The 26643-nt window shown below is 46.5% G+C and overlaps 2 protein-coding genes across 2 annotated transcripts in view; one reads left to right on the forward strand and one right to left on the reverse strand.

Moving 5' to 3' along the window:
• The first annotated feature begins 2359 nt into the window (after positions 1–2359).
• Positions 2360–5674, forward strand: ENDOG (endonuclease G). Its single transcript, XM_081180042.1, has 3 exons — positions 2360–3211; positions 4081–4190; positions 4406–5674. Exons 1-3 carry the CDS (start codon positions 2678–2680, stop codon positions 4716–4718), a joined length of 957 nt encoding a protein of 318 aa, XP_081036168.1. The 5' UTR covers positions 2360–2677; the 3' UTR covers positions 4719–5674.
• Positions 5675–8200: 2526 nt separating this feature from the next.
• The window catches only part of LOC308578691 (uncharacterized protein), a 37444-nt gene continuing 19001 nt past the window's right edge, over positions 8201–26643 (reverse strand). Inside the window, exons 11-27 of the mRNA XM_081179163.1 lie at positions 26142–26231; positions 22755–22941; positions 21268–21344; positions 20393–20479; positions 20070–20134; positions 16909–17083; positions 15725–15767; positions 14975–15091; positions 14481–14640; positions 13847–13936; positions 13411–13460; positions 11715–11845; positions 10730–10802; positions 10333–10431; positions 9538–9640; positions 9298–9445; positions 8201–8943 (exon numbers count right to left, since the gene is read on the reverse strand). Coding sequence (XP_081035289.1) covers positions 8869–8943; positions 9298–9445; positions 9538–9640; positions 10333–10431; positions 10730–10802; positions 11715–11845; positions 13411–13460; positions 13847–13936; positions 14481–14640; positions 14975–15091; positions 15725–15767; positions 16909–17083; positions 20070–20134; positions 20393–20479; positions 21268–21344; positions 22755–22941; positions 26142–26231 — 1770 coding nt within the window. The 3' untranslated portion in view covers positions 8201–8868. The remainder of the gene's footprint in view (positions 8944–9297; positions 9446–9537; positions 9641–10332; positions 10432–10729; positions 10803–11714; positions 11846–13410; positions 13461–13846; positions 13937–14480; positions 14641–14974; positions 15092–15724; positions 15768–16908; positions 17084–20069; positions 20135–20392; positions 20480–21267; positions 21345–22754; positions 22942–26141; positions 26232–26643) is intronic.

The following is a 26643-nucleotide window of genomic DNA, read 5'->3' on the forward strand; positions in this document are numbered from 1 at the left end:
CTGTGGGTTAAATCACAGAGCCTAGGACTTGCCGATCAGAAGGTCAGCGGTTCAAATCCCCACGACGGGGTGAGCTCCCGTTGCTCGGTCCCTGCTCCTGCCAACCTAGCAGTTCGAAAGCACGTCAAAGTGCAAGTAGATAAATCGGTACTGCTCCGGTGGGAAGGTAAACGGCATTTCCGTGCGCTGCTCTGGTTTGCCAGAAGTGGCTTAGTCATGCTGGCCACATGATCTGGAAGCTGTACACCGGCTCCCTCGGCCAATAAAGCAAGATGAGCACCGCAACCCCAGAGTCGGCCATGACTGGACCTAATGGTCAGGGGTCCCTTTACCTTTATCTAGATTGGTAAACATAACTGCCATCCTGTTCCATAACTGTTGCATAAAGAAGTACTTTATTTTACACACATTGCTCAGTGGTTTTTGCTGCATCAGACTAACCAGTATCCCCTCTAAAAGTGATACTGGCATTTTCTCCTGTGTACTTTTTGGAAACTTCTTTGTATCTGGACACATGGATGCTTTCTGAGTTCAAGCAGAAGGCTTTTGTCTTAAGTTTGCAGACAATTGGACCCTGTTCTGAATCATGATGGTGAACCAGAGTTTCCAAAACCACTGATTTTAACCACTGATTTTCAAAACAGTGATTCTTTTACTTCTTAAAATTACTGAGCAGGGTTGGGTCTGAGGCTGCTTGGTGACCTATAAATTACATCTTGGTAATTTCTTGAAAAGTTAAAAAGTACAGTTGTAATATATTATTTAAAGTTATAGTGGTTCTGTTATTGTACTGGTTGAACCTACCAACATGCTCTACACAGTGGCATGCTCTCCACAGTGTTAGAAATTATTGTTAACAGTCTTAATTCATTACAAGAAGGAAGGCTTTAAATGCGGGTTTATGGAATACAGTATAATATGAAGACAGTTGTAGTGCAATACACCTTTGCTTCAAGCCAGCCAAAGCACCAATCTTCTAGCGGCTCCCTAAGGTCAAAGAATCAGCAAGGGCAAGGACCGTAAAGTGTGACCGGCTTTTTAGTGTCCTTAAAAGGGCAATGTTCTACAATTGTTACATGCTCCGCATATACTGTAAAGTAATCATAGAATCATGGAACTGTAGAGCTGAAAGAGACCCAAGGGTCATAGCCCCCCCATGCAGAAATCCCAGCTAAAGAAACCAGCTGACATGACCATCCAACCTCTGTTTTTAAAACATCTAGCGAAGGAGGATCCACTACATCAGTGTTTCCCAACCTTTTTTGGGCAAAGGCACACTTGTTTGATGAAAAAAATCTCGAGGCACACCACCATTACAGCCCCGTGACGTCAGCGCGCAGCGTCACGCCGGGAGGGACACACGAAAGTGTAAGTTTCAATTTTTTTCCCTCCCCCTTGCCGGGGAACCTCCAAGCTTTGGGGGGGGGGAGGAGGCAGCAAAGCGAGGCAGGAAGGAGAGCGCGGCTTGGCTGGGTGAGCTTTGGCAGGGGCAGGGAATGAGAGCCGCGAGGCGGGCGCTGCGGACGGAGGCGCAGCCCGCCGAGCTCGCAGGCAGCCAGGCAGGCAGACGGCGAGAGCTCCGCGCTGGGCGGCCTCTCGCCGCTGCCCCGCCTCTCGCCGCCCGACTCGCCCGCCTCCCTCCAGGCAACATCTCGCGGCACACTAGTGTGCCGCGGAACAGTGGTTGGGAAACACTGCACTACATCCTGAAGAAGTCTGCTTCACTGTACAGGACAGCTCTTTTGGCAAAAAGGGACTGCCTTCTTTTCCTGTTAGTGTGTGGTTTTGTAGAAGCAAGCACTGCTTTTTCTATCGTGGGCTTTTGCTCCTCCTGCTTAATCTTTGCTAGAGCCACAGCAGTACGCTCTCAGGCGCCCTTCTTCAGGAGAAGCTTACGTAGCCCTCAGCCTTTCCAGAGCCCCAGGAACCGACCTCCTTAACTCCAGTGTGCATTTGGAAGCTGATTTCTTTAGTATCAGGGCCAGCAGAAGACATTTGGGTGCCTGAGGGTGAACCCCAAAATGGCATCCCACACCCACCACGGAAGAAAGGGTGAATGAAGATCAGGAATAAATACTGACATCAGGATCAGCTGCCCCTGTGGGTTCTGCCACCCGAGGCGATTGTCACACCTTGCCTCATGGATGGGCCGGCCTGCTTAGTATTATTGTTACCGTGGGTACTTGTTTTGAAGACAGGAGTGCCTGGCGTGCTCTGGTCCATGGGGGACACGAAGAGTCGGACACGACTAAGCAATAACAACAGTACTTGTTTTGTGGCAGAGCTGATGTAGCAAGGCACCTTTAGATCACGGCCCACGCGACCCTGTAGCGGGCCCAGGGACCTCCACCAGTCGCAAGACCAACGCGGTATAGCCCGTCTTAGCCTCCTGTTCGAAAACATTGCCCCTTTAAGAAGTCGGCACGACCGACGAAGGCGGGGCTACAGTGTATCCCTTTTTGCTCCTCCTCGAACGTTCTGTCCCACTCGCACCTTCCCTGACCTGCTGATCGAACGTTTCGTTCCATTCACACTTTTTTCTCATTTTCGGCGTTCCGCTGATCGGACGTTCCATCCCCATTCACACTCTCCCACCCGCAGAACCGAGAGTCCTCGTGTCTGTAGCAGCCGCTTGCAAGCTGCCGCTGGGTCGCTTCCGCCAAACGGAGCGGATGAAATGAGGCGCTTCTGCAGCGGCAGCCGGTGGCTGGTGCCGGCGGCCTCCCTGGCTCTCGGGTTGGGCTTGGGCGCCGGCTTGTCCAAGAGAGGGAGGCAGCCGAGCCAGCTGGGAGCGGAGGCGGAGGGGCTCCTCTCACGGCTGCCGGTCGTGCCGGTGGTCGCCGCCGCCACCACAACTTCGGATTTGGCTGCCCGAGGCGGCGTTGGCGACTCGGGGGATCTGGCCAAGTACGGCTTGCCGGGGCTGTCCCTGCTGCGGACCCGGGAGTCCTACGTGCTGTGCTACGACCCGCGGGCTCGTAGCGCCCTCTGGGTGGTGGAACAGCTAAACCCGGCCACGCTGAGCGGCTCCTCGGACCGCGCTGCCTGCGACTTCCGTTCCGACGACTCGATTCACGAGTACCACCGCGCCACCAACGCGGATTACAAGGGCAGCGGCTTTGACCGGGGACATCTGGCGGCCGCCGCCAACCACCGCTGGAGCCAGAAGGCCATGGGGGACACGTTCTACTTGAGCAACGTCGCCCCCCAGGTAAGGGAGAGTGTACTGGATTGGCTTGTTTGAAGGCAGCGAGCGAGCTATTTTCCCCGGGCGCTCAAGTCCCTCTGCTAATGGTTGGAAAGCTGGTCTTGTCCTCCACCCTAAGCTGTGGCAATTGCACTCTGCATAGCCTCAGAGGCACTTCTTAATTTGATATCGAGGAAATAAAGAGAATGCCTGTCCATGAGACCAAAGGCAGACCTACATTTGGGGGCCCCATAAGCTTTAATTGTTATGGGGGCCCCTTTGCAATAAGCAGTTATGTCTGGGTAGCCATTGTTAGTTTCTTCAGTGGGATTGTTCCATGACAATCACCAGTTGTGTTTTTGATTTTTACTACATCTCAGATTTTGATTAAAATTGCCCAACTGGATTATCTCATGTCAAAGTCACAGAAGTGAATAAAAATTTTCTATGCCTTACAGTTTTTGAGTTGTGTGACTCAAATTAGGTCTACTAGACCTAATATTTTTAAAGCAATGTGAACTAAAGTCACTTCTGGGTCACCTCTGGGATTAGGCGCCCCACAGAGGCTTTTAAAAGGTGAGCATAGAGTTAAACATAGCACCACACACATAAAGGCTGCTATGGAGTCAGGTCAGTGAGGTCCACCTAGTTCAGTGCTGTCTACTCTGACTGGCAGCAGCTTATTTGGGGCTTCCAGCAAGGGACACTCCCAGCCTTTCCCAGGATTGAATCTGGGACCTTCTGCATGCCAGGCACGTGTTCTCATTAGCAACAGTTCCCCCCCCCCCTTACCACCTTGTGGTTCTGCAACATTTGGACCACACCTAGCCTTTTAACTGCTTCATTATCATCCTCACTTCAGCTACTGAACACAACATTTATTTTGCTTCTAGAATCCTCATCTGAATCAGAATGCCTGGAATAACCTGGAGAAATACTGCAGGAGCTTAACTAAATACAACAAGAATGTTTATGTCTGTACAGGACCACTTTTTCTACCCAGGTAATTAATAAAAACCAAAACAACTTACAGACTTTCCCCTCTGGTTTACTCTGCCAACATCCCCCACCCCGCAATCACAGTTATTATTTTATGAAATAATAAAATATTGATTTTGTTAAATAAAAATTATAATATTGTTTCACATTTTTGTAAAAGGGGTGCTGGAATTACCCCACATCATGGCTTCTAACCCCCCCCCCCATTTCCCCATACAGGATGGAGGCAGATGGGAAGATGTACGTGAAATACCAGGTGATTGGGAAGAGCCATGTGGCCGTCCCCACACACTTCTTCAAGGTGCTCATCCTGGAGAAGTCAAGTGGGGAGATAGAGTTGCGCTCCTACGTCATGCCAAACAGCCCTGTCAATGACAAGATCCCTCTGGAGAATTTCCTGGTCCCCATCGAGAGCATCGAGCGGGCCTCTGGCCTCCTCTTCGTCCCCAACATCCTTAAGAGGACTAGCAAGTTGAAAGCAATCTCTGCTGGAAGCAACTTGAAAGCAATCACAGCTGGAAGCACCACCTAAGGAAGTGATTCCTGAGACCTTGCAAACAGACACTTGCCAGGCGGTAGGATCTGCCCAAGTAGTCAGTAGCTATCCCAGCTCCAACAAGCAACTCTCTCTTTCTCAGCACTCTCAAGGAACAGTACCTGCTTCTCTCTAAAGACAAGAGGCAGTGATGGCCACTAACTTGGATTGCTTTCCTCTGCTTGCTGTAAAAGGGAAACCTGGGGCAGATGGGGCTTGTCAACCTGGGAAGGGAGCCCATCTAGGAGAAGGAATCTCTGCTGCCTTGTGGGATGTCTTCAGGAGAAGAAAATGCTAAGGAGTAAACACTATACAAATCCAGAGTGCGCCTCCTTCTGGCAACTCCTGCAGCCAAGCTGGTACCAAACAAATTGCTCTGCTTTCCTTTGGACCACACCAGCAAGGCCGAGACGGGGGTCTTGCCATCTGGGCAGCCCAGGACAGCCCAGTCATATGCCCTCCAAGGAGGTCACTTCGGTGCTGCTTAAGCAACACAAACAATGTAGGAGGCAGCAGTTATGAGTTACTGGTCTCTGCAGCCACAGCTGGCACTGTGAGTCTCCAGTAGTATGACTCCACCCCTGGAGGTGCCATCCATTGTATTTTGAGAAAGATGGGAGGCCAATAACAAGTATTCGTAAAAACCACTTAGCTGAAAGCCACTTCTGCAGTTTCCACTCCTTTCTCACTGGAAGCTCCGCCACTCCCCAAGAGGGTGTCAGCAGGGGCACAGGGCTTTATCAGTTGTGGCTTCTCAGCTGTGGAATGTTCCTCCCCAGTGAGGTCTGCCTGGCACCATCATTAACATAATTTTGGCGTCAGGTGAAAACTTCTCTCTCCTAGACATTTGCAGGATTAGGATGGTTTTGTTGCTGGTACATTTTTTTGCTGCTGTTTTATAGGATGTATTTGTTCTGATTTTGCTTTACGCTATTAAAAATTATGCAAGTTCACTTGGAGGCTCATGTGATAAGTGACTAATACACTGAAGTAGTATGATTACCATCATCATAGGAAAATATATCAATAAGGGCTTGTATCCAATGCTAGTCCTACTCTGAGTAGACCCATTTAAAACAATGGGCATGACTGACTTAGATCCATTAATTTCAGTGGGTCTGTGGTGGATGATCTTAGTTGGAGCCAACCCATTATTTAGCAGGAGAGAACATTTTCTGTCTGCCTGTAACAACCAGGTAAGTCTAAGAGCTGCCTGAACCACTGTTCAACACCTATTATTGGGGGGGGGGTGGCAGTCATCCACACATATTCTTCTCCCCACTGCAGAGGTTGTGCAGAGGGAAGCTGCAGGTTATTGAATAATAGGAGGTGGTGCTGTTAAACTGTCAGCTAGCAATTTTATTGATTAGTGAGATAGGTTTCCCCCCGTCTGAAGCTTGAGAAAAGCTATGTGAGTTGAAATTTCGTGTCAATGTCCACACACACACAGTTCACAACAGTGGTTCCCAAACTTTGTTTGGGCCAGCGCCCCACCCCACTGTACTGTCAGAAAGTTATTGCTCATGGTTAGTTTGAATCTCCTTTATTGTAACTTGAATCCATTGGTTCAAGTCCTATCCTCCAGAGCTGGAGAAAACAAGGTTGCTTCATCCTCCATGTGACAGCCCTTGAGATATTTGAAGATGGCTATCATGTCTCCTCTCAGTCTCTTATTTTCTTAGCATACCCACCTCCTTCAACTGTTATAATAATAATAATTTATTATTTATACCCCACCCATCTGTCTGGGTTTCCCCAGCCGCTCTGTGTGGCTCCCAACCGAATATTAAAAACAATACAGCATCAGACATTAAAAACTTCCCTAAACAGGACCACCTTCAGTTGTCTTTTAAAATAGTTGCTTATTGCCTTGACAACTGCTGGAATGGCGTTCCACAGGGCGGGCGCCACTGCTGAGAAGGCCCTCTGCCTGGTTCCCTGTAACCTCACTTCTCGCAGCGAGGGAACCGCCAGAAGGCCCTCGGAGCTGGACCTCAGTGACCGGGCTGGACGATGGGGGTGGAGACGCTCCTTCAGGTATACAGGACCAAGGCCGTTTAGGGCTTTAAAGGTCAGCACCAACACTTTGAATTGTGCTTGGAAACGTACTGGGAGCCAATGCAGATCTCTCAGGACTGGTGTTATGTGGTCTCAGCAGCCACTCCCAGTCACCAGTCTAGCTGCCGCATTCTGGATTAGTTGTAGTTTCCGCTCACCTTCAAAGGTAACCCCACATAGAGCACATTGCAGTAGTTCCTCATAAGCCTTGATTTCCAGACCGTAGATCATCTTGGTCACCCTCCTCTGCACGCTTTCCAGCTTGTCAGTATCCTTCTTAAATTGTGACGGCCAGAACTGGACACAGTAGTTATTCCAGGTGTGGTCTGATCAAGGCCAGTACTATGACTTCCCTGGATCTGGACACATCCCTTGATGCAGCCTAGAGTAGCATTCACTTTTTTTTACTGCTGCATCACAATGTTGACACGTGTTCAGCTTGTGGTCTAACAAGACCCTAGATCCTTTTCACATATACTACTGGCAAGCCAGGTGTATGTGATCATTTATATGTATATATTTTACTTCTATTAATGCTTAATGGTTTAAATAATAAAAATGCAAAAACTCCCCCCCTCCCAAAAAAAAACCCTGCACAAAACTGAATTAAAACCATTTCATTTAATTCAACAAAATTGATGAACTTGATCCAGTGATACTAGCTATTTAACATCTGATAGTCCTTTTCACTCTGCTAAGTAATCCCTCCCTTCCCCCACCAGTGGGCAGTATTGCCCACTTTGGGAACCACTGGTTTATACCTTAAAAAGGTTGGCCGTTTAATACTCCTGGAATATCACATTAGGTCATACACTTGATATGTTTCTTCTTAAACTGTACGTTGCTTGGGGTGGGGGGCGGAGATCATATCCCTAGCAGTCTTAATTGTGTGGATAAAGTTGTTGCTCCTGTGTTAAACATGAATGTGTTTGCAACAGATTGCATTTGAGCTGGAGGGCATCATCCTCCAGTCAATTGCCACACTTGGGTCTTCACTGTTTCCCAAAAGTTCGAAGCAGATGCCTCCTCCTGAGAAGTGGCAGCTGAGCTAGACAGGCCAGTCTCCAAGTCCTTCCCCCTTTCCCCCTCTGTTTGTGTCTGGCTACTCTCCAACCCATGGGTAGGCAAACTAAGGCCCAGGGGCTGGATCCAGCCCAATCACCTTCTCAATCTGGCCTGCGGTCCGGGAATCACCGTGTTTTTACATGAGTAGAATGTGTCCTTTTATTTAAAATGCATCTCTGGGTTATTTGTGGGGCATAGGAATTCATTCATCCCCCCCCCCAAATAGCCCCCCCACAAGGTCTGAGGGACAGTGGACTGGCCCCCTGCTGAAAAAGTTTGCTGACTCCTGCTCCCTGGCAGCAGGGAGGTGAGTTTCCTGACCTCCCAACAGAGAGAGAAGATGGTCCTACATCACATTTCGGTGTTAAGTTGGCTGGGAGAGGTGATGATTAATTTATTATTTCGGTCACAGACCAGTTCCAGCCCACATACAATATCAAAGAAGTAATAAAACATGATAGGGATACATTTGAATTTGCAATTAGGTATAACAGGGACAATACAGATATAGCAACAGTTTAAAAATATATAAATTAAAACTTAGTCACTAACATATAACCTAAAATTATCATTTAAGGCCTTAATCATTATGATAGCACAGCTTGTTCCCTAAGTTTTACGGCAATTGCACAGAATTTGCTATCCTTAACGTGATCTCAGGATCCTTGTCCTCTACCAGGGATTTTAGACATTGAAGTTCGGATTCATTTGAAGATTTTTGCATAGCAGGGGTAATAAATACCGAGCGTATATCTCCGTAGAAATGGCAGCATAACAAGGCATGAGAGACAGTTTCTACCTCCATCAAGCCGCAGGGGCAGACTCATTTCACATATGGTTTACCCTCGAATCTGCCCTGCAATAAGGCAGGTGGCAGCACGTTGAATCTAGTGAGGGTAAATGACTGTCTGTATTTAGGTATTTGTAATTTTGACAAATAATTTGCTGGGGCAAATCCTGGGCTGGGAGAGGCAAAGATTGATGATGGTCTGCCCATGTTGGATGCTTGAGTTTCTGCTTCTGTTCAGAGGTTGCTGCCTTTCTTCACTGCTTCTTCGATCCGAGGTCTCAGCGCCGACAGAGAGATGAGAATTGCTTCCTAGAAAGTGAACCCCAAAAAGAAATTTATGGCCACTGTGAGAACAGGATGCTGGACTTAGATGCTGAAACCCAGCAGATTCTTCTTTTGTATGGGTGCAGGAGGCCACCATAAGGAACAAAGAAAGAACCTGGCTGTTGGATTGGGCACCTATCAGCATCCTCTTCTCACAGAGGCCAGCTAGGTGCTCCAATGAGAAGCCTGCAAGCAGGACGTAAGCACAGCAGCAATAACAACAACTCTTCCCCCCTTGTTATTTCCAACATATTGCCTCTAACAATGAAGGGAGAATATAGTCACTGTGGCTAGTAACCATGAGCCTCCATGAACATCCTTTTTTTAAAAAAAACTCACCTCGGTCCTGATGGTGCGGCTGCCCTGCCCCGGACAGGTGTTTAAATAAAAGTCAAACAAAGTGCTTGGATCTGTGACCTCCAGGTTCAGGTCCATGTCCACGCTTGCCTCCAGGCCTTGCAAGCCTCCGAAAACTATCAAAGCATGTCTGGGAGACATAAGAAATGGTAAAGCAGGTTTGCGGGATGTAGAGAGACGATTCTAGTCCCCATAAAACCTGGTAGGATTGTAAAGGTGTACCTGAAAGAAGGCAGAGTTGCCTGGTCCACAGAGGCCCCTCGCTCAGAGGTTCCAATGGAGAGATCGTAGCCTTCTTTATATGGGGACTCAGCAAACACAGCACCTGACCAGCAAAAGACAAATGTCAAGCAATGCACTTAAGCCATGGACGGGGAAAACCTGCGGTTCTCCAAATTATTTTTCTTAAATTTACAAGCCACTTAATGCCACTTAAATTTATAAACTACTTAATGACTTCTAAGCAACTTAAGCCTAAGATCATACATTTCCCAAAAGAATGCTGGGAACTCTAGTCTACTTTATTTCATAAAATTTATACACCACTTAGGTGTAATTTTTTTTAACAAAATCTCAATGCAGTTTACAAAAAGGATGATAAAAGAAAATCATCAATAAAAACAGCAATAATTCCAGGCTTTCAGAAAATCAAAATATCAATAGGCACAAACAGATTAAGACTCCCACTAACTTTCTAAGCATCTGGGTACACTTGTCTAACTAAAAATGTTTTTAGCAGGCACTGAAAAGAATGCAATGGTGGTGCACACCTGATTTCAATAGGCAGGCAGTTCCAAAGGGGAGGTGCCTCCCCACTAAAAGATCATTTTTTTACAGCTGCAGAGCAGGTATAATGTGGGGCCTGTAACAGTGCCTGTTCCCCCAATCAAAGCTGTTGAGTGGGCATAATGACGTAAAGCAATCTTAAGTATATAAAGCCAGTTGTTAAAGGCTTTATATACTTAATCATAACAGTTTGTTATGGGGTCTTTTTAAAAAGTAGGCGTGTACACTTACTCAGACAGGATGCCAAGCGGACGCTGTAGCCCCAGTAGAGCCCAGAAGCAGTTCGGGGCTGGTGCGATGAAACAACCACCCCCTTCTGTGTTTTGCTCTCTAGGGAAGAAAGTGGGGAGTTAACAGGGCTGGCTGGCCCACAAGAACCCAGGTTTTTGTTGGGATGCAAATGGGCAGTCCGCCTCCCAGTTGCACGGGAAAAGGAGAGGGTTGCTTGCAAATTATGAAGTTTTTCCTCACAACTCTTGAAATCATGAAGCTCAGGGAAATGTTATGAAAGGGAGATTCTGCCCCCCACATCCTTGTCTGGGACAAATTTGAGCAACCTGAGTGCAGTGGTAGATGTGGGGCTAGCGCATTCAGCATTTGGGCCAAGGTATGGGGTCAGTCACATTACCTGGATTTTGCTGTGGGTTGAGACGCACTGTAACACGAAGGCCTGCCTCCAGCTGCTTATCGATCTGTACCTCCTGTAGGAAGAGAACATTGGCTTGGGATGTGGCAGATCTCAGGCCTGCCGAATGCACAGCAAGGGAAGGGTGCAATATAAGCTATAGGGGTCAGGTAAGGTGACAACGGGATGCGGGTGGTGCTGTGGTCTAAACCACAGAGCCTAGGGCTTGCCGATCAGAAGGTCGGTAGTTCGAATCCCTGTGACGGGGTGAACTCCCGTTGCTTGGTCCCTGCTCCTGCCAACCTAGCAGTTCGAAAGCATGTCAGAGTGCAAGTAGATAAATAGGTACCACTCCGGCGGGAAGGTAAACGGCGTTTCCGTGTGCTGCTCTGGTTTGCCAGAAGCGGCTTTGTCATGCTTGCCACATGACCCGGAAGCTGTACACCGGCTCCCTTGGCCAGTAAAGCGAGATGAGTGCCCAGAGTCGGCCACGACTGGACCTAATGGTCAGGGGTCCCTTTACCTTTAAGGTGACAACACAGTGTAGTGGTTAGGGTGTCGGACTAGGACCTGGTAAACCAGGGCTCTAAATCCCACCGGGCCATTAAGTGCGCTGGGTGACCTTGGGTGGTTCACTGCCCCACCTCACAGGGCTGTTGTGGGGATTAAATGAGGAGAACCATAATCTCCTTGGAGAAAACGGTGGGATAGAAATGCAACAAATAAATAAATATGAGTAGCTACAGTTTCACATCTATTGCTCTGTCCCCTTTTTGGTCTTTGGCCACATCCCTCACTGGCAAGTGGCCCCCAGGGAGTTATCCTAGATGCAATGCAGCTCTAGGGTCTCCCCCTCATCCGCAGGGACATCATGCTTGCCTCTGCAGAACTCACTCACTCCATCAAGGATAGAGATTGGTTAAGGATCGTGGAGGGTTAAAAGTAGGACCCCCCTTAAGGTATAGCAGCAGGACAGGTGAGGGTTTACCTTTTGCATTCCACAGTTCACAAAGGATCCCTGGCCGGGCTTGGTGGGCCGTGACAAAACCACTCCTTCCCGATACTCCGATTCCTCACTTATCCGCACGTGGTGGGGGCTGTCTAGGGGGTTTAAGAGCCCTGAAACAACATGTCCAAGGTGAGTAATATGGAGTCACCCCCACCCTCCCCATCCAATGCAAAACAAACTAACACTGCCCACATTGTTCACCTTCTGGCATCCACTGGAGACCAAACAATTCCTCTAAGTCTTCCGGGGGTGGGGGTTATATACTCAGCTACTGATTTATTCCAGGGAACCAATCAATTTAGTGTAAAGTTTATGTGCTCTTTTATTTTTTGAGGGACCTTATTTAGTGTATAATATTTGTTTATCTGACTGTGACCTGACCTAAGACTGTTTGGCTGGAAAACGTCACTGAACTCTGATAAGGAGGCTGCATTTTAAATTGCATTTTAACCTGTCTTTTAAATTGTTTTTTTCTTTTTCTTTTTTTCTTATTATGTTTTTACTGAAATTTTATTGATGTTAGCCGCCCTGAGCCCGGCTCTGGCCAGGGAGGGCGGGGTATAAATAATAATAATAATAATAATAATAATAATAATAATAATAATTATTATTATTATTATTATTATTATTATTATTATTATTATGCCTTTTCATTAGGAGGAATGAGTGTGTGGGGACGATGTCTGGTTTCTGACATTGTGACATACCACTGGCTAAACACTGAAATATACCAATATATAATGGTGTCACTATGTAGAGGTGCGACACAGAAACACCCGCACACACAGAGAGAGAAGAGGGAAAGTAAGGAAGGAGGATTAAACAACAGGCAATAATTATTATTATTATTATTATTATTATTATTATTATTATTATTATTAACTCAGAAGTAAATAGCCCCAGTTTATTTTTCCATGGGACTAGCAGTGGCTTCCAAGCGAGCCCCGGCTGGGGGGAGCAGCCTTTCAAAAGTCAGGCTTGGGTAGCAACATGGGGGGGGGGGCTTTTAGGAGGTGGAGCCGAAAGGGCTTCCTGCTCTCGCAAGGGCCCTGGCAAACCATGAGGAGGCAGCTCTGCCAGCAGAGAGAGTCCAAAGGAGGAGAAAGGCAGGGAAAAGGGGCTCCCAGCAAGAAGCCTGGAGGTGCTTTGACAGGCGTCTCCCTCAACCACCTACCAGCCTGGGTCTGCACTTAAAACAAGAAGCTCATGGTGTCTACATTACTGAGAAAAGTTCCCAGGTAGGCTTCTTTATTCGGCACCTGCTCTTGTGGTTCACTGCCCCCTATAAGAGGCAGTGGAGAGCTGGGGAGGCAGAGCAATAGGGGCAGCAGGAAGCACGAGCGAAGCGATGACTGGCTTCACGGGTTTTCCTACAGCATGATTTTTTAACACAGTGCATGCACACGTTGTGATTCGAGATATATGGCCACGTCAAATATCATGAAACTATTTTGGAAACTGGTTTTGGATGATGTATTTATACATACATCGTGTGTGTGTGTGTGTGTGTGTGTGTGTGTGTGTGTGTGTGCAGAAATGAGCCTACTATACAGAAGGTAAAATCTGCATTAGTTGTTCTGCTTGCTTTTGCCTCCAGCTCTGTCTACCACTGGAATACGGCCCCCAGAATGTGGCCCGGAAGGGAATGTGGCCCTCCAATTGCTCTAGGCCTTACCTGCAAACTGAAGGTCCTGGTGTTTGGGGAAAAAAGACTTCCTAAGGTATCTGTCCAATAGAGGAAAAGAAATGCTTTTAGAAGGGAAAATGAGAAGAAGCAGCTTCCAATATTCAGCTGCGATAATGGTCAAGTTATCCAGTGATGATAAAATAAAACACAGCAGCCAACAGAAAAATCACGCCAGCTAGACCTAAGGCCCCCAAGCAGAAGTGGAGTGCACTCTGAGATATACATGGGGCGGAGGGTCAAAATCTCCCCTTCATCCCATGAAGGACCTGCTGAGAGAAATACAAGCCTGTCTAATCCCTGGGGCATTATTGTTCTCTCTCTCTCCCCACCAGCAAATTCCAGTCCTCGACAATAAATATTGAGGAAGCATCGGTAGCGTAAAACCATTAAAGGCACTTTCCCATGTTTTTGCAGAATGACTTACTGGGGACATTCCAGGTACTGCAGAATCCGGGCCAGCTGCACACAGGCCTGACCTCTCTTCTTGATCCCTTCAAATTCACCTTCCACCGTCCTGAAAATATTGAGGCAGGGGAGAAAACAGAACAATCTTTGGAATTAAATTTTAAAAAGTTAAACCCTGTTGGCTTTCTGTGGGCCACTCAGTAGTAGTAGTAGTAGTAGTAGTAGTAGTAGTAGTAGTAATAATAATAATTTATTATTTATACCCCGCCCTTAAGATGTCTTCTAAAAGTTTGGTAGTTATTTTTCTCTTTGACATCTGGTGGGAGGGCGTTCCACAGGGCGGGTGCCACTACCGAGAAGGCCCTCTGCCTGGTTCCCTGTAACTTGGCTTCTCGCAGTGAGGGAACTGCCAGAAGGCCCTCGGTGCTGGACCTCAGTGTCCAGGCTGAACGATGGGGGTGGAGACGCTCCTTCAGGTACTCAGACGCTGCTGCAGTGTGTCTTATTATAAGAGAGCATCTGTTGTCTTTGTGGTAACAGGTCCCTACTCTAATTCCCCATGGCATCTCCAGGTAGGTCTGGGAAGGAATCCCTGCATGGAAATGATGCCAGCTAGCTAGGGGGAAAGCCTCGCGAGCAAGCAGAATCCTTACTTTGAATCCTCCCCTTGCTCATCAAACACCACAATCTCGTCCACGCAGAAGATGACGCAGGCCCTGGCGATCTGCCCGGCAAGGTAAGTCCGCAACTCTGCCGACTGGGCATTGCTGAGAATGGAGCCCGGAAGGGCAACGCTGACTGTGTAGTTGCGTCCTAGGAAATAAGGAAGTTACTGTTTAGGAGAAGCAGCGCACAATAAACATTCCTAGATTTCACGAGGAAGGTTTTATTACCCATCGTACCCAGCTCAGTGGTTAGAGCATCAGCTTTGCATGCAGAAAGTCCCAGGTTACTTCCCTCCTCCATAGCAGCCTGAACCAATCCTGCGCCCCCTCTAGATGCTTTGGAGTACCATCAGTCGTGCTGGCTGGGGCTGATGGGAGTAGTCGTCCAAAACATCTGGAGGTGGCTCCAGATTGCCGAAGGCTGTTCTGTAGCACATTCTAGGCAAAGTTCAGTTTCATTCCCATTCGTGGTTATCCGTTACCTTTATCTTCAATGGGCTTTGCCTCCTCTTTCTGTTTCTCTGCCGCTTCCTGCATCATCTTCTTATCCAGTTTCCTCAACAGCTTCAACTCCTTCCATTTCTTCTTCTCCTCCTTCTCTGGAAGAGAGATGAGAACACAGAATGGACAATAAGTGAAATCCCTGAGAGTTAGCATTGGGGTTAAAACAGTTCCAACACAGAAGGCCCTGGACTAAGGTGTACTGGGAATAATCAAGCAAGGACTGTGCAGTGCTTTTCTCCCAGGACTCTCAGGCTTGGAATACTGCTGGTGTGCCAAGCTAAGCCAAAATGAGACATCCACTTGGAAGGCAGGGAGGAAAGCAGAAACATAAACTTGTTTTTCTTCGTGTGCAGTTTGACAAAAATCTTGTGTTGCAAGGGGGTGGGGGGATCTGGAAAGCCAGTAATGTACAGTTTGAAAATTGGTAAATTTAAGACACCATAAGCATATGTGTTTATTAGGCACTTAACAACAGGCAACGACAGGGGCAAGCCTGGGCACACATTGTATAATGGGAGAATGAGCTAATTTTCTACACTAATGGCAAATGGCCCAAACTATATCAAAACACCCTCTTCTTTTGAGTTGGATGGAATGGCCTTTGGCCTGATCCAGCATGGCTCTTCCTATGTTCTTTGGCAGGACAAATTCCCAGTGCTGACGCAAAAAAATAAAAAAAAGTCTGTGGGGGTGGGGAGAAGACCCAGGAACCCAAAGAGCATTCTTACTTTCCTGCTTCCATTTGCGCCAGTCCATTTTTCTGTCTTCCCCCTAGGAACGTGGAAAGAACACAGATCCCATTAGCTGCTTCAGCAGGATACATGCCTTAAGGATGGTCACACAGGTAGTTCACATCACCCACTTCTGTTCAAGACACACACTCGATTCCAGGGTCGATTGGCAAACAGTTATGTACTCATAATAGTGCATTGCTATCATTATTAATTGCCCACCCTTCTCTGTAAGGTCCCTGGGATACACCCTAAGAAAGAGTCTGGCTGTTGGATCAGACCAAAGGCCCATTTGGTCCAGCATCTTATAATCATGAACATCAAATAGTAATCACCATCAGATTATCAGCATCTTAACCAGATGCCCCACTGAGAAGCCCACAATGGGTCCCATCTTGTGGGTAAAAGATGGGCAGCTTTGCTCATGAGCATCCAGAGGTGCTTGGCAAGCCCTGAGTTAGACCCATCTTTCTGCCTGGTGTTTGTGGAACATCTGAAGGGCACCAAGAAGGAGAAGGGGTCCGGGTGAGGAACTGGTATTAGATTAAAGTCTGTGGCTAAAATTGGACGCGGGTGGTGCTGTGGGTTAAACCACAGAGCCTAGGACTTGCTGATCAGAAGGTCGGCGGTTCGAATCCCTGTGACGGGATGAGCTCCCGTTGCTCGGTCCCTGCTCCTGCCAACCTAGCAGTTCGAAAGCACATCAAAGTGCAAGTAGATAAATAAGTACCGCTCCAGTGGAAAGGTAAATGGTGTTTCCGTGCGGTGCTCTGGTTCGCCAGAAGCGACTTAGTCATGCTGGCCACATGACCCGGAAGCTCTACGCCGGCTCCCTCGGCCAATAAAGCGAGATGAGCACCGCAACCTCAGAGTCAGTCACAACTGGACCTAATGGTCAGGGGTCCCTTTACCTTAAACCAAAAATGACAGCTGAGTGAAACCTCCATGTCCCAACGCTGCCTACCTTGGAATATGAGGTTGTTGGGAAGGGTGTGACTTTACCCTTTGACTCGCCCTCTCAAAGGGTCTCATTTTCTCCCACCACCATTATTTAAAAGATGTGCCCCCTCCTCCAAAAGAACAAGAGGTCCCCCGCTCTCCTCAAGCATCAGCGCCATCTCCTTATTCACCCCAAGAGTGGCCTCGATTTCCCACCCTCCAAGAAGGCTGAGCCCTCTCACCTTCCCCCGCGTAAATGCCCAAGCTGAACCTAATGCAAAGCAGCCTCTTCCTTCCACCCCCTGAATCCCACGTGTACCTCCCGCAAGCGCTTCGCCTGGCTTTTCTCCGCCATGTTCCACTCGCCCAATCACCATCCTACAACTTGGGGGCGGGGCCAGTATTATCCTACGACCGCTGATTGGGCGAGAAAGGGAAGGGCTACAGAGCTATGAAACAAGTAAGAGAGGGCTTCTCCCTGTATAGATTTGTCACTTCCTGGTTCATACTGAGAGGTTTTTCCCCCGTGTGTGTTAAATCGTCTAACCCTTTCGCGTTCGCCCCTCAATCCCTGGTAAGATTGGAGAGGGGAAAGGGACTTTTATAAGGCTGGAAAGGGTTCCAACGTCGAACGCTAATATCTCATTCGCAACAAACGTGTGTTGTGCGTGTGTGTGAAGCGTATCTCCGGTTGCGTTCCTGCAGGGTTTAGTGATTGTTCGTCTTGCTGACAATATTAAGTGCCCAATTAGTTATTTCTCTAATCAGGACAGAAACCGAGCTGGAAAACCCTTCTGCGGGGAAGGACAGTGACACACCAGGAAGGGAAGGCAGGATTAATCACGCTTTCACTTATTCCTCGGAAAGTTCATCCTCCGTCCTAGCAGGTTTAAAAGATGAAGAATCAGAGCCACACAGTTCTTTTTCTTCCCTTCAGAGGCTGAGCATTAGCAGCGGCAGCGGCAGATTTCCGTGATGACAGGAGAAGTGTTACTGGAAGAGAGGGAGAAAGGAGTCCACTGCTGCACGTGGCTGGATCTCCTTCTGTTATGCTTTGTGGAGGGTGCTAAACTTTTCTCTAATGGGCAGAAGCAGCCTGTCCCTGGCTAAACATACATCAGATTACACTCTTTCTAAACCAAATAAACATACAAGTTGAGGCGTTACACAGCCCAAATATTTTTTAAACAACTTCTTGACACGACTAGCCTAGTAGGGAATTGTTTTTCAAATATATAAAATTCTCACACTGTTATGTACTGAAGTTCTCACCCTGGCCAGCAGGGGGATATTGTAAAATAGTTTTCACTCAGGTCTACATATGCAAATGAGGAATTGAAAGTGATGTTCAGTGATTGGATAGTTACATAAAGTTGTTATGTTGCTTTGTAGTTGAGCTCTATCTAAGCAGGTTGGCTGAACCCTTCAGCCCTGTTCTGTTCTGGGCCTGTGAATAAACAAGAGCTGTTTGAAGAATTGCTGTGTCGTCTGATATGTTCACCCACAACTTAACACACACAGTTGGCTTTCCTGCCCCTTGTGACATTATGATTAAAATGGGAGAAAGACTCTGCAGAGGAAGTAGATGAACAACTTTGGAATAGCTTGCCAGGTTCGACCTCAGTCAAGACTTAGAAAAGACTTTAAAAATAGCACATTGCTGGTACATGTGTCTGGTCTGACTGAATAAAAAAATAAAAACTATGCTGACAGGAAAGTCATTTGCCTGGGTCTCTAATATATATGCGGTAGCCTTGCCCCAAAATTATTTTCTTCTGGGATTTTTTCCTCTTGAACAATTGATCAAATGACAAAACAGCTTGGACCCAAAATTGGTTTTATTCTTCACTCCCCAGACTCAAAATGCAACTGGTAGAGCTCTTATCCTCCATTCACTAACAGCAGCTAAATTAGTGGTAGTCAAAATTTGGAAACCCATAGATATCATTTTGAAGCTGGGATATTTTACATATAGACAAATTAACTGCTCTACAAAAAGAAAAAAGACCAACACCATTTACACAACATGGTATCCATTTACTGACTTTGTAAAATTTATTAAGTGTGGTTTTCATCCTCCATCAACACATGGGATATTATGGAACAACATCTTTATTTGATTGCCTATACTGGAACATAAGTGACTGCAACTTTCATCTTATATTTACCTCAATCTTTTATCACTCTCTGCATTCCTATTTAATGACATTCTATGATCATTTTGTATGTTTATACTGTTAACTTGAAATTAAAAACCCCAAAATGTTTTCTTTTTCTTTTTTCATTTTTCATGATTATGTTGTCCTCTAAGAACCTCAGTCCCAGCCAGGATGAACAGCGGTAAGGGAAGATGGGAGTTGTAGTACAGTCACACTTTAAAGGGGCTGCAGGATCCCCCACCCTTGTTCAAGAGCAGAATTAAGGGAAATGTGAGGATTTCTCATATTGATAGGACCTGTACTACCCTTGAAGGAGAGTGAGGGAAGATAGGACCAGATGTTCTCCTTCCTTGCACTGGAAGAGAAGTGGTCAAGTAACAACTGCGGGGTACAGGCAGGGGGAGAGATCATTTTAGACCCATACCAGTGTTACAAACCACCTACCTGCCCCAACACACACACTTCCCAAAAAGCAAATTTGTAGTGAATTGCAGTCATAACATCACATGCTCAGAAATTTCGTTCGTTAAGGAGCTGCTTCTAAAAATTATTGCACTAATAAGGACAGCCCAGCAAGAAGCACACTCACAGTTTCAGTTAAAAATTCAGATCAAAAGTAATGCAGGGATGCCTTTGGAAGCTGTTGAGCAGGGGATGGGGAGGACCTGGGGCTTTCCAATGTTGCAGGACTACAACTCCCATCACCCCTGACCATAAGGCCATGCTGGGAGCTAATGGGAGATATAGTCCAACAACATCTGGATGGGCACAGTTCTCCCCATTCCTATTTATGGAGATGCGTTAAGAGTTTCACAAGTAACGCAACAAATTGTAGCCTGTTAAGGAAACAAGGAACTGTAGCTTCCTAAGGAGGAAATTACAGTTCCCAGGATTCTTTACGGGTGGGGGAGAAACGTACTTTAAATGTATGGTGTGGTTCTGACCACAGATATTGGAAGCCTGACAGGCTGTGAGGAGAGTGGTCAGGAGCAGCATTCTCCATTCTGCTGCCTTCCAGATCTTTTGGACCACAACTCCCATCTGGGAGACTATGACAGGGCACCATCACGTTGGTGAATGTGCGATCCCTAGGGCCTAACACTACTTCCCTGCTGCATATGCAAATTGGCAACAGAGGGCTATTCTGCACCCTGATGTCAAGCGGCAAAATAGGCACATGGGTTTTCTTTCCTTCCTTGTTCCAACATTCTAGCTACAGAGCCTGCTTCAAATGATCATATTACTGCCCCTGTGTCTTCCGACTCCATTGCTGCAAGATGCTGTCTGCGGCTTCCAGAGTTGAGTCTTCCTAATGCACAAAACAAAAGTAAGTTTTAAATGCTGGTGTTTGGCACTGCCAAGATTTTTTATCTGACGCCTGCCCCCCACCCCCACCATGCACAATCAAAAATAGCTGTTCAACATCTGGAGGGTCACAGGTTTCCCAGCACCCTCATTTTTTGCTAAAGCAGCTCACAAGATACAAAGAAATGTATGTAAACATGTCCCCCTCAAGTGGTGTGAAAAATGTGGGAAATCATTCCAAATAATCCCATGGACAGCTCACCTTGGCAAAGCAAAAGCGAATGAGATGGTCAAAGTTCTTCTTCTGTGGTGGGCTAAAGAAGGCAGAGACCGGAATGGCGGTTAAGCCCTATGGAGGTAGAAGAATTGTGTATTGACAGATTTTCCAGTTACATGATAAAGTATCTGCCTTAGGTTTTTTTTTAAAAAAAATTGAAAACAGACACCTATTCTTTGTAAGATTAAAAAACAATTCCTGACTGTTTTTAAATGTTTGTAATTCACCTTGACATACAAGTGAAAGGGGATTCATAGATTAAATACTGTTGCTTTCTTATTAACATTATAATTACACGTATCATTGTAAACCACTTTGAGATTATTATTTTTTTACAATCAAACAATGTACAAATTTTATCAAGTAAAGAAAGAAATCTTATTATAATTATTATTATGCACTCTCACTCATCTGGCTTCATGTGCTGAGTGTTTTCCCCCTGGTTGAAACGGGTGTCTGAAAATGTCTCTTGCTTGGATGGAGGATAGAGGGGTGTGTCCATATACAGAAACTGGTTCACTGTACAAAAGCTAAACACTGCATTCACTGATCCATCCACCTTTGTCTCTAGCCCAGCCCACCACTGGCATATGGCCCCTGGAAGGCGGAAAAAAGTTCTCCACCCCTGAAGCTGTCAATAATGAGTTGGATGGAGTATTGGTCTGACACAATCCCAGGTGACGTTCTATGTTACCAACCCTCTGAGTGCCTGAGGCAGAAAATCCAGTGTGGCCATCCCTTCCCCGTGTCAAGAAGCAGCAGACTGGCAATATTGCCACCTTCAGTGTTTTCCCAAATCTGCCACCTAAGGCAGCCACCTCACTAATGGTCTGGCCGGTCCCAAATCTTGGGTCACGTACCTTGTTCTTGATCATCCACTTTGTAAAGCGATAATCGTACGGCTCCTCGGAGTCTGGCTCATCAGGAAGTTCATCTTCTAAGAAGAGAGCATGGGCATTGATTGAGAGGCTAAGTGGCTAAGATTGCTAAGTGGCAGAGCACATGTTTTCATGAAAAAGGTCCCCAGTTCAAATGCTTGGCACTGGAGAGACCCATAGTCAGAAACCCTGGAGAGCTGATGCTGATCAACAATGCAGGGCTTTATGCACAAACTATCTTAAGTACAGTGGACGCTCAGGTTGCAAACGTGCATCCCGCACGGATCACGTTTGCAACCCGCAGATGCACATGCGTGGGTTGTGATTCGGCGCTTCTGCGCATGCGCAATGCGTGATATAGTGCTTCTGTGCACGCGCGACCACTAAAACCCGGAAGTAACCCATTCCGATACTTCCAGATTTCGCCGGTCCGTAACCTGAAAAAAACACAACCTGAAGCGGCTGTAACCCAAGGTATGACTGTACAGTGGTGCCTCGCAAGACAAAAAGAATTTGTTCCGCGAGTCTTTTCGACTTGCAATGTTTTTCGTCTTGCGAAGTACGGTCCGTTGCAACTGCGCCTCTTCAAGCGGCTTGCGAAGCAACGGCTTGCGAAGCAAGCCCATAGGGAAATTCGTCTAGCGAAGCAACACAAAAACGGAAAACCCTTTCGTCTAGCGAGTTTTTCGTCTTGCGAGGCATTCGTCTTGCGGGGCACCACTGTATAAGGCAGCTTTCTATATACAGTGGTACCTCAGGTTAAGAACTGAATTTGTTCTGGAGGTCCGTTCTTAACCTGAAACTGTTCTTAACCTGAGGTACCACTTTAGCTAATGGGGCCTCCTGCTTCCGCTGCGCAGCCACCGTGCAATTTTCTGTTCTCTTCTTCTGAAGCAAAGTTCTTAACCTGAGGTACTATTTCTGGGTTAGCGGAGTCTGTAACCTGAAGCGTCTGTAACCCAAGGTACCACTGTATCTCCACTGAAATCAACCCTTTATTCTGAATCCTGAGGACTAGAACTTTACTTTATGTTTAAGGGAAGGACCATGGTTCAGTGGTGGGGCATCTGCCTTGCATGCAAAAGGTTCTAGGTTCAATCTCCAGGTCTGGTAAAAACCTTTGCCTGAAACCCCAGAGAGTTGCTGTCAGTCACTCTAGACAGACAGTACTGAGCTAGGTGCACCAATGGATCTGAATTTGGACTGGGTCTCAAAACAAGCAATATTATGGCTTCAGACCCACCATACATGTACAGCACATGGCTTGACTCAGAGAATCCTGGAAACTGTAGCTTGTTAAGCATGCTGGGAATGCAGCTGGTGAACTACATTTCCCGGGATTATTATTTTTTTGAGAGGAAAATGTGTTTTACATGGATGATGTTCTCTCTTTAAATGTATGTTCTCTCTTTTAAAAAAAATAATAAGTGTCCACCATTAACTGGGTGAAGGGGGGGTGTCACGCTTACTGAATTCGGAGAGGTTGGCCACTACAAAATAGGAACCCTCTGGGATAATGGGCTTCATGCCAACAGCAAGCAAGCTCTGGACCAGGAAGTCTCGTTTTCGCTGCAGCCGTTGAGGTAGCTGGGCAAAGTAGCTCTCGGGCTTCCCAAAGCGCTCAAACTCTTTCTCTAGCCCACAGGCCACGGCTTCCTAGAGACTCATGAATAACAACAGATGGACATCAACTGCAAATGCAATTATCAGGCAAGGTTAGCAGCGTCAAAGTTGTCACTAATTCCCCCTCCCCCAGGTTGATTATTCCAGTAAGTATATACATTCCGTGCTCAGTTCTTTGAGATGCCAAAAAGTATTAACGTGGGTCTTCTTCGGTTTTAGTCCTACTCCGAGTAGACCCACTGACAATAATGGGCATGATTTAACTGGCCCAATAATTTAAATTGGCTTGCTCCAAGCAGAAGAATAGTTCCCAAAAGCCTGCGGGAAAAGAAGCTTCACCTGCTGGCGGAAGGACAACAAGGAGGGAGCCAGGCTGGCCTCCCAAGGGAGGGTGATTCAAAGCCAGAGAGCAGCCACTAAGTAATAATAATAATAATAATAATTTATTATTTGTACCCCGCCCATCTGGCTGGGTTTCCCCAGCCACTCTGGGCGGCTTCCACAGAAACCAAAAAACACTAAAATATCATACATTAAAAGCTTCCCTGAATAGGGCCGCCTTAAGATGTCTTCTGAATGTCAGGTAGTTGTCCATCACCTTGACATCCGATGGGAGGGCATTCCACAGGGCGGGCGCCACCACCGAAAAGGCCCTCTGCCTGGTTCCCTGTAGCTTCGCTTCTTGCAATGAGGGAACCGCCAGAAGGCCCTCGGCGCTGGACCTCAGTGTCCGGGCAGAACGATGGGGGTGGAGACGCTCCTTCAGGTATACTGGGCCGAAGCCGTTTAGGGCTTTAAAGGTCAACACCAGCACTTTGAATTGTGCTCGGAAACGTACTGGGAGCCAATGTAGGTCTTTCAAGACCGGTGTTATGTGGTCTCGGCGGCCGCCCCCAGTCACCAGTCTAGCTGCCACATTCTGGATTAGCTGGATTAGCTGTAGTTTCCGAGTCACCTTCAAAGGTAGCCCCACGTAGAGCGCATTGCAGTAGTCCAAGCGGGAGATAACTAGAGCATGCACCACTCTGGCCAGACAGTCTGCGGGCAGGTAGGGTCTCAGCCTGCGTACCAGGTGGAGTTGGTAGACAGCTGCCCTGGATACAGAATTGACCTGCGCCTCCATGGACAGCTGTGAGTCCAAAATGACTCCCAGGCTACGCACCTGGTCCTTCAGGGGCACAGTTACCCTATTCAGGACCAGGGAGTCCTCCACACCAGCCCGCCCCCTGTCCCCCAAAAACAGTACTTCTGTCTTGTCAGGATTCAACTTCAATCCATTAGCCGCCATCCATCCTCCAACCGCCTCCAGGCACTCACACAGGACCTTCACCGCCTTCACTGGTTCTGATTTGAAAGAAAGGTAGAGCTGGGTAGCCCTCTCCTGCAACTCCAGTTAGAACTACAGTGGTACCTCGCAAGACGAATGCCTCGCAAGACAAAAAACTCGCTAGACGAAAGGGTTTTTTGTTTTTTGAGCTGCTTTGCAAGACGGAAACGTCTTGCAAGTTTGTTTCCTTTTTCTTAACACCGTTAATACAGTTGCAACTTGACTTCGAGGAGCAACTCATAGAACGCGGTGTGGTAGCCTTTTTTGAGGTTTTTAAAGACTTTGGTGATTTTTGAAGCTTTTCCAAAACTTTCCCGACACCGTGCTTCGCAAGACGAAAAAAATCGCAAGACAACAAAACTCGCGGAACGAATTAATTTCGTCTTGCGAGGCACCACTGTATTATTTAGTTCTTTCTAGATTAAGACTTGCTTTAATGGATTGCATGTAAACCACTCATAGGATCCATTTGGGCAGTACAAATGTTCTAGATAAATAAAAATAGAAAAACATGTCTGGATAAGGTATAAAGACTTTTTGGAGAATAAAACTCCAAGGTGGCTATCACCTATGGAGGCGAAAGCCTTGAAAAAACTTAACATGGAAGACAAATGGCCAAAATACTGGGAAATTTTAGAACAGGAGGGTGACAAACTGAAATTGCAGAGTTATGACAAGCTGAAGGAGAAGGTGCAGGACTGGCTACATTACTTTCAAATAAGAGAGGTCTATAACTTGGATAAAAAAATTGGTTTCCAGGTGGAAAAATCAAAGTTGGAAACAGAACTGTTAGAACCCAATGTAAAGATACTTTCGAGAATGTATAATCTGCTGTTGAAATGGAATACTGAGGAAGAAACAGTAAAATCGGCAATGATAAAATGGGCACAAGACATAGGTCATAACATCATGTTCGCTGACTGGGAGACGTTGTGGACCACCGGGATTAAATTTACGGCATGTAATGCCTTAAGAGAGAATATAATGAAAATGATGTATAGGTGGTACATGACTCCAGTCAAGCTTGCAAAAATATATCATCTGCCCGATAACAAATGTTGGAAATGCAAAGAGATTGAAGGCACATTCTTTCACCTTTGGTGGACGTGCCCAAGGATCAAGGCCTTCTGGGAAATGATATATAATGAACTGAAAAAGGTATTTAAATATACTTTCCCGAAAAAAAGAGGCCTTCCTCCTGGGCATAGTGGACCAATCCGTGTTAAAGAAGGATAGAACCTTTTTTATGTATGCTACAGCAGCAGCAGGAATTCTCATCACAAAGCATTGGAAGACACAAGACCTACCCACCTTGGAAGATTGGCAGATGCAACTAATGGACTACATGGAAATGGCGGAAATGACTGGCAGAATCCGAGACCAGGGAGAGGAGACGGTGGAGGAGGATTGGAAGAAATTTAAAATTTATTTGCAGAAATATTATAAAATTTATGAATGTTGAGGACATTGAAATGAACTGCAGGGGTTTTAGCAACAAAGTAAAATGTAAGATTGGATTAACAACAGATAAATTAACAGGATATGAATTTGCTGAATTAATTTAAAAAGGGATACAGGAATGGGAGACGTGAGGAAGTCCGGAAAATAAGTTAACTGAAGATGCGAAATTAAGAAAGAGGGGATTTTTTTTGTGTGTTATTATATGTGCTCTTTTTTTCTTTTTCTTTGATGTGTTTAATGTTTGTATTTTTGTATTGTATTTTCTTTTTTATTTTTTTCTATTTTGTACTGTTTTTGTATGTTTCTATTGTGAAAACCTAATAAAATATCTTATAAAAAAAAAATAGAAAAACATGGGAGATTGTAGTCCAGCAGCACCTGGAGGGCAACGCATTGGTTACTCCTGCAGTGGAAGGGACTGTTTTGTCCAGCGCTGTTTTCTTACCTGAGCTGCTGTTGCACAATGATAAACTGAGTTTTGATGAATTGTCCTCAGGTGCTTCAAAAGGTGGTCGGGCCCAATTGTCCAGCCAACCTATGGCCACGGAAAAGGAAATGCGGTTATTTTTCAGATCTCTGGATAGCTGGTGTTCTTCATATGTCACTGAGAGTGTGGGAAAGTCTACAGTGGGCAGGTGAGGGGCTCTGCAACCAGAGGGCCACATTGCCGCAGAGGCAACCTTCTGAGAAACACCTGTCAGCAGTGGGAGGAACCAGAGGCAAAAGTAGGCGGAGCAATAAAGATAAATGCTACCTTTGTACACCTGGCTGGTTTCTACCCACAAACACACCCTCTAGCCTCAAGAGGCATTACCAGAGTTCAAGGACACATTAGGAACAAAGGAAGCTGCCTTATATTGAGCTAGACCATTAAGGTCCCTCCAGCTCAGTATTGTCTGCACTGACTGGCAGTGGCTCTCCAGGGTTTTAGGCAGGCTCCCAATGGC

Source organism: Podarcis bocagei, assembly GCF_964188305.1.
Source record: "Podarcis bocagei genome assembly, chromosome: Z".
NCBI classification, from domain to species: Eukaryota; Metazoa; Chordata; class Lepidosauria; order Squamata; family Lacertidae; genus Podarcis; species Podarcis bocagei.